Raw genomic sequence first — 8,485 nt, forward strand, 5'->3', positions numbered from 1 at the left:
TAGGATCGGGTAAGGGAAAGGACCTAACTTCTTGCTTTCAAATCTAATTGCCAACTTTTAGAGATATTCTCAGTACGTACTCCATCCGTGACAACAAGAATTTATTTACAAATCCAATGAATATTTATATCTGTTTCCATAATTAAAGGAACGACGTACAGTTTTTTCTATGAGCTATTTTGAGTTGAAAATGTATGACATTTTGACCAAGGGACCATTGTTACAAGTTATAACTGAAGTGTTTTAGGGATGACATCTGAATTAAATTGGCATTGTCTTTCAATTTCTTACCTAGATTTAAGGGGTCATTACGAAAATACTATAATCACAACCCTTAGGTAAAATTGTCATAGAACATTTTCGACTCAAAATCGCCCGTAAAGTAGAAATGTTTTCCGTTTCAAAATCAGAACTCTTAAAGATTTTAGAGACATATTGTCATTTGGTGAACGACATTTGGGAATAGTATATGGTTTTGTTGTATTGAAAAATTTAGTAGGAATTCTGCTTTGTCTGAAGAGGGTTCCTTATACAGGGTGTTTCTGGTAACTCCGCCATACTAATGGAGAGTGTCAAATAACATGGAGTCTACAACATTGGCCTCTCACTCTATGAAAGTGCTATAAAATGGGTATAAGTGTGCGTATAGAGCAAGCGCTATTACTCCACTTGTTGTGACTATTTCCTTGTTTTAGCAGCCTATGTTTGGAAGCCCTTACCTTGCTAAGTAAATTTTGGAGAATTCATGTTCTTTGACGCTCTCCACTCAGGTTACCCACACATTCATGGCAGACTTATCAGAAACACCCAGTATAATGAAAATATACCATTCATTAAAATGGTGGCAATACTGTAGGTTTCATAAGAACACAGCTGAATGATTCCATAAATGTATAAATCATGATAGCAGTTAAAATATTCATTTCATAAGTGATAAAATTCATTCGTGAGACTCGTACACTAGAGAGTACGGTAACGTTTTACGTTCTAAGTTGGTTCAACGTGAAGAACTACCTCCCTGCAACTTGAGTTTCATTCCATAAGCCAGTATTTGCCTTAAGCCTCGGTGTAGCCTGAATATGAAAAAATATATATATATATTCCCCAATCCCACAATCATCCCGTTTTCTCTGAAATTCGCCCTTCGTCGATTTTCGACCATTTTCTCCACGATTTCTTTTTCAAGTATAAATCTGTTCAAGTTAGTTCAGTTAATGCACTCTAGACTACTATGTTTTCATTCTCGAAGAAATTCTTTGCCGAGTTCTTTGCTTCCGAACTAACATTTCATTGACTTGGAAGAGCGGAACAAGTTGATTCTTTCAGCCTCAGCGCTGTTTGAAGAATGATTTCGCTTTATACGCAGTCCCAGTGTCTCCTGGGACCATTATCAAAGGCATCAAGGCCTTATTATAGTTTTATTGTCAGTCCCAGGTGATATTGTTCAAAAGTGTAGAAGACAGGCCCGTGATTCCGCTCTAGAACACTCCTTTTCCTACGAGGCATTTCTCTTAGCGTTTCATTCGTTTTCCCAGGAACTCTTGAATCTTTCTTTACAAGTTGGTTGTTCCCCTATTTTATCGTATCGTGACGAAAATTAACTTGAAATAAGAACAAACGTTTTTCATTTTAATGATGTTAAATGATTGATTGGTTTTCGAGAAATAAGTGAATCTAAGTTGCTTTGATCACATATTTCTGTTTCAATTCATCGAAGTTTTCAACTCTAAACCTTCTATAAGATACACACCCTATCATGTACTGACGCAAAATACCTGTAGCATGATAATTCTCTAGCTTAGACTAAAAGCCTATTTGTACATTATTCTCGATACCTTTTGCGTTTAGTGATTAGGTTTGCAGAGTTAGCTCAAATGAAGCCTGTCTCATAAATGAAAGGGTAAATGTTTCACACTAGTTAACCAATTGTTACCATAATATTGTTATCTTGACCTTGAATGGGAGTGTTCAAGATGAAAGACATTCCGTTCACACTTCTTCAATGATTCATTTAATTAAAGGGAGGGTGAAGTGGAAAATCAAGAATTTTTTTATCGATTCTTCTACTAATTATAAGACCATTCTGCATATTGAAACATCCAGGAAATGCCTCCGAATGACTTTCAAAATCTAAATTAATTTCAGATTTTAAGGATAGTTTGGAGTTACCCTCTCTGGCACGCTCCATGTCTAGTGCCACGATTGTCACATCGCGATAAAAACAAAAAATAAAATCTCGCGATAAATTTCATTCGATACAGAGCGTACCACGAGAATTTTGTTGAAGGGTGTTACGCCATTGGTCGTAAGGGTTTATTTCAAATTATCCTTAAATCTGAACCAAATTTGAATTTTAAATTTATTCGGAGGTATTTCCTGAATTTTTGACTATGCAAACTGATCTTATAATTAGTAGAAGAATTAATAAAAATTTACTCGGATTTTCACTTTACCCTCCCTTTAACCCTTTGAAATATACCAATTATATTGATTAATTTTCACTTACCTTATACGCCAAAATACACTAGGTTTTCCTCAATATGTTATTAATGTCATTACATGGTTTGCTCTAATCCATAGGAAATGAACAGTCCGTTGAATCTGTGCTGTTACAGTGACAGTGTTACACTTAAAATGTCAAATATAACGTGTTGTTTATTTATAAACTGATAATTTTTGCCTGAATTTTAGGTGCCACGACGGTATTGACTTTGGTAACGATGGGATTTACGGGTAGAGCGGCGTTACCGCGAGCCAATTACCCGACAGCCTTGGACTGGTTTGTCATCATGTGCTTTACTTTCGTCTTCACCGCTCTGGTGGAGTACGCCTGTGTAAATTTTGTAGATAAATACGAGAAACACAAAAGACAGAAGAGAAAAGAAGCCATCTTAAAGGCTAAAGCAGAAAGGGTAAGTTTAATTTTCCACATTTTAAAAAAAAAACATTCGGTATGAAAACATAAACATGAGGAGCATGCATTGAGGGCATGAAATATACTAAATTGGTGTGCATGTTTTTTTATTAAACTAAACTAAAAGTATCATAAATTCAGTTTAAAGACACACTTGATAAGTTTGCACGGTAAGGTTTAGAAAAACCAAATGCTAAAAGTGAAAGCGTGCGTGAAAACGCTATGTGAAATTATTATTACTGATTTCAACCATTTTGATTTAATTGGCATCGGCCATGCACTTGCGCTGAAGGGACATAATTATCCCGGAAATTCCACCATCATAATCCTTACCTTTAAAGTAGCACTGATCTGTTTTAGGCTACTGCAATAGGTATCTGATAGAATATAATTCGAATACCGATTTTAGGTGACGAATAATAATTTAAGGATTGTTAAAGGAGAGGTATCATAACATTATACCTTAAAAGAACTTTCTTTTTCTAAATATTAAAGGTAAAACATTAAAAAAATAAAGGACTTCATATTACAAAATAAGAAGCATAAAAAAACGTGGAATACTTTGCCGCTATTGGTTTAGTGGCGTCTTCTGCTAAACAGAACCTCTTACCCATACAGCATTCGTTGATTTTTCTCAGGCTTAGAGAGATGAGGAGTTCAGTTTAGTATGCACTAAACCAAGGCCTTTCTTTTAAGGTATAATATTATGTTACCTGAACGTTTCCTTTAAGAGTAGGACTTACAAGTTTTGCCTTAAATCTTATAGCACGGTCAAAGGTATAAAGTTTATGCATCCATAAGACAGGTCCGCCTTAAATTTGGTTATTTTCGAAGTGCTTTTGAACAAAACTGTAGGGAGGGGCTACTTTCAAAGTATCAAAAAGCTGTTTTGCTTGTTGCGAAACTGAGAGTAGGAAAAAACTGCCTTTCCTACTCTCAGTTCCTATGAACTATTTCCTGTCAAAACGGTCTTACTTAGATTACCTGTTAGACTCCAAGGCACCAATTTTTAAGCAAAATGCGCCTCACGTTACCTTATTAGACATTGATGGAATAGTGGAAACTATTAAACTCTCGACGAAACGTGAAGTTTTAGCAAATTAGTTTGTTAAATTATTATAACGCCCAGATACAGTAGAACTCACGTACAACGTAATAAGTGAGCAATTCATAATCATCAACTTATACTCAATCCCCAGGGACCTCCAACACGTTTTTACACTTATGCAAAAAGAAAACTCAGGAAAACTTTACTCGCACGTTGTTGAATGATGAACGTTTAAGGACCTAGCAACTCGCTGCTATAAACTCTTCTTTTTATACTTGTCCCTCTTTTTAGTACCGTTATTTTTTGTAGAGTGTGTTTTTATTTAAGTGATAAATGGATATAAGGATCCAAAGCACCCATAGGTAAAAAGTCACACTGCACTCTTGGGAAGCATGAGGGACCTTATAGCATAGATACGTTCCATAAGTATGACACTACCTATACTTTGTAATGATAGAGACTTACTGAGAACTAGTTTGAGAACGACAAGCGAAAATTGACTACACTCCATTTTGCGGTCAATCGTCTTATTTATTTTGTACTAAGCCTTTGACAGCGCCTCACCAGGCAACACTTTGACGTTTCTCCTACGTCACTTCATGACAAGCTCTCAGTAACTAGTGACAAACTTATGGACTTACGCTTATAGACCCAAGATTTTCACGGGGATTCACGAGTTTGTTCTCAAAATAATAAAAACCGTTGAAATATGGCTTGGCATGGTCCTCTTATAGCTTAAGGTATATGAAAACTTTATTTATTGGGAGTGTTAGGACATAGAAATGGCTAAACAAGATAGACAAGTGAAGTTCGAGTAGTGTGTAAAATCTAGTTTTTGTCAATGCAAAAAATGTTTAAAAACCTGTTTAGTTTATGTATAAAAAATCCATACCAACTACCAAACTATAAAAAGCCCTTGTGTAAACCAATTTTCAAACTAATGAAAATGTGAAGCGAAACTTCCGAAACCATCTAGTCTTCTTAGAACAAAATAATTATCGAAAACTTAGTAATGAATTTCCCGTCTAATTCCGCCAGAAACCAGTCCTTGAAAGACCATTGTAGTTCTATCAGATCCAGTACATCTAAATTTAAGCATGCAGTTTTCTCAGAACGAAACAGTTGACTAAAAACCATATATTTAAACGAAAACAAATCGACAAAACCCCGTTTAGTTTTGTCAGAAACAATTATGCAAAGAAATACCATTTAGTTTTGTGGGAACCAAAACCTGTAAAACCATCTACTTTTTTGAGAACCAATAACATCAATAACCGATTTAGTTTTCCCAGAACCTAAACGTCTGAAACCAACCTATATTTATCAGAACCAAAAAGCCGGTAACTCATCTACTTTCTCAGAAGCAAAGAACCGAAAACGCGATGTTTCTCTGGGCTTTAAAGACTAGTAACAGAGACAGAGAGTCAATGCCGCTGTAAATAAACTGCGCGGAAACGCTTTTTAACGGGATTTGGTCGCCTGAGCTTATCTCGCTGAGACGAAATAGAAGCGGGAACCTAAAATAAATGGAGGGTTCCTAGTGAAATTACTCTGACCATAATTTGTCAGAGGATGAGATTACCAGAGACTGAGAAGTCGTAGAACCATAAGAGAAATAGTTTGACACGAAGTTCTATCTGATATGAACGTATCGGTGATTGTAGCTTGACGCATTATGCGGTCCCTTTCTTTTCAAATCCTATTTCTCTTGCTATTTTATTGAATTGGTGGTCAGCGACTCTCGTAGCTGAAAATGGAAAGTTATAACTTGTTTTAATGTTTGTCTGGCATCACGAAAACGTCACAATTCGTACGATCCCATGTTTGGTGTTGAAGATAAAATTGCATGAAACAAAGGAAACATGGGTACAGACCGTTGTTGGGAAGCCGAACATCCTTTATAAAATCTTATTGAACTGAACTAGAGGACATAAGGCCTAGATTTATTTTCATGGTTTGCAATCTCTACTCAGTTGTAAACATTTGATTCCTATGTGATTTCCCGATTTGATCAAGTGAACATCTATTCTGGTTAAGGAGGTAAATGCCTCGTTTCATAGCTTCGGTTTATCTTACTTCCGGTTAAATAAGGGATAAGAAAGCGAAACTCAAGTAGGATCATTCCATCTCTTCTGTAGTTGCCCTTTGATTTTTTATTGAGGGTAAACGTGTAGGGTTAAAGGCAACGAAAGCCAAAAAGAGAAAAAGAAAACCGCATGAGTGTTCTGTATTTTGGAGAGCGTTTATGAAGGGATAAATCTTCCTTAAGCTTATTATCCAGGGTCCCTCCGCGTTCTTCAGTAACATGCATCTTCTTTTCTGGTAAAGCAGTCGAACGATGTGGATTATTTTGTGGCCGATTCTTTGCTTATGTTTTCTTACCGGCTTCTTTTGGGAGGGGTGGGGGTGGCAGTACTGTAGTGCACTCCATCTTCATTTAGTAATGTAGTACACGTTCGTCTGTTGTAAAGCGAACATTGCATGATCTTGTGAAGTCACTACAACACAAAATACTAATATTTACTTCATTTTCAACCACTTGTATTTGTTTGCATAAATGTCAATTGAATTTCAATAGATGTAAATTGTGCATGATTATAGAGAGATGCTAAAGGCAATTGTTTTAGTGCTCGATTTTATAACGAATGTCTTCTGTCAATCTGCATGGTTACCATTTCATCTATGTTTCGCATGGACATCACACTGGCATGAACCTAAACGTACAAAATAACGAACTTCGATATTGTACGCAGGAGAAACAGGAGCGTCAACAAGCGGAACTTTTGGGTCAAGTATCGGACAGTAGCGTCGACATCCAGGATGGTGACATCATCATGACAGAGACTTTACCGACGGACGGCTCTTCCGCGCCAAAATTTCAATTCCAACAAGTACAACTCCAACCCGCCGCTCATGGCGAGCCTTCTACTTCGCCGGTGGTCAGCTTGGCTGTCGAAGAAGTCATTGAATTCGAACGAGAAGAGGCGATACACAGGCCCGTTCCGGCCAGTTGCATGCAAGGGCTGCGACGCCGGCTACGTCGTAAGAAGCCCAAGTCTCAGCGACTGAAGGATTTGTTATTGCTCCAGCAATTGGAGGTTGAAGAGGAAGATCCGGCTGTGGCTTCTCTCTTTTTAATTGCCGCCAAGATAGATTGCACAGCTAGGCTAGTTTTCCCGTGTACCTTTGCCGTCCTCAATCTAATCTACTGGACAATGTACCTTTACATTATCGACGACCAATTACCAAATTTTTCGTCGAACAGCGTCATAGTCGAAACTTAAAATATTTGGAGAAACGTTATAATGCGGGTGATTTTTTTTCTCTCTCTCTTTTTCATTGTACCGATTATATTTTCTTCTTTTTGTATATTTTTTAAAAAATGATTATACCGTGACAAAAACCTTATATGTAAATATTTAACTGACTGTGGAAGAAATACTGGGACAAACACGAAACTTCTATATTGCATGGTGCCATCTTGGCGTATGTCAGGTCTTTAAAGAAATTTGGCGGTGCACTGTTAAGAAACATTTACCGGTTCAATTCAACTTTTCCAATCTTCAAAGTAAATCCCCCCCCCCCCCCAATTATAATAACATGGATTATTACTGTTTCCTTCTGTTTTTGTCATGTCTAGTCTCTAATTCAATTTGTTTACATTTCGTCTCTAACATTCTTGTACTTTTAAAATTATTCATTCGAATTTCAAAAACTATTCTTTTCAAATCATATAATTTCAAAATCCATTCTTTTCAAATCATATAATTTCTAAACTGTAGTTTACAATTATAAAATCATACCCCATAGTACATTAAAGGCAGTATGAAATCTTATCTAAGAGAGCTACCGGTCTCTTAGAATTTCAAAAAGCATTCTTTTCAAATCATATAATTTCTAAACCATTCTTTTCAAATCATATAATTTCTAAACCATTCTTTTCAAATCATATAATTTCTAAACCATTCTTTTCAAATCATATAATTTCTAAACCATTCTTTTCAAATCATATAATTTCTAAACCATTCTTTTCAAATCATATAATTTCTCAACTATTCACTTCTAATACTATAATTTCTAAACCATTCTTTTCAAATCATATAATTTCTCAACTATTCACTTCTAATACTATAATTTCGAAACCATTCTCTTCAAATCACGTAATTTCTAAACCATCCTCTTCAAATCATATAATTTCTAAATCATTTTTTTCACATCATATAATTTCTAAATCATTCTTTTCACATTATGTAATTTCTAAATCATTCTTTTCACATTATATAATTTCTTAACTTTTCTCTTCAAATCGTATAATTTCTTAGCTTTTCTCTTCAAATCGTGTAATTTCTTAGCTTTTCTCTTCAAATCGTATAATTTCTTAACTTTTCTCTTCAAATCGTATAATTTCTTAACTTTTCTCTTCAAATCGTATAATTTCTTAACTTTTCTCTTCAAATCGTATAATTTCTCAACTTTTCTCTTCAAATCGTATAATTTCTTAACTTTTCTCTTTAAATCGTATA

At 35.4% G+C, this 8,485-nt stretch overlaps 1 protein-coding gene across 1 annotated transcript in view; it reads left to right on the forward strand.

The window, feature by feature from the left end:
• LOC149690168 (gamma-aminobutyric acid receptor subunit alpha-6-like) overlaps nucleotides 1-7,934 on the forward strand; it is a 95,658-nt gene extending 87,724 nt beyond the window's left edge. The window contains exons 9-10 of the mRNA XM_089870797.1: nucleotides 2,692-2,912; nucleotides 6,716-7,934. Coding sequence (XP_089726923.1) covers nucleotides 2,692-2,912; nucleotides 6,716-7,246 — 752 coding nt within the window. The 3' untranslated portion in view covers nucleotides 7,247-7,934. The remainder of the gene's footprint in view (nucleotides 1-2,691; nucleotides 2,913-6,715) is intronic.
• The last annotated feature ends 551 nt before the right edge of the window (nucleotides 7,935-8,485 follow it).

The sequence above is a fragment of the Phalangium opilio genome, unplaced genomic scaffold (assembly GCF_054372755.1).
Source record: "Phalangium opilio isolate 3A_F unplaced genomic scaffold, DU_Popi_V2 ptg000031l_1, whole genome shotgun sequence".
Taxonomy (NCBI): Eukaryota; Metazoa; Arthropoda; class Arachnida; order Opiliones; family Phalangiidae; genus Phalangium; species Phalangium opilio.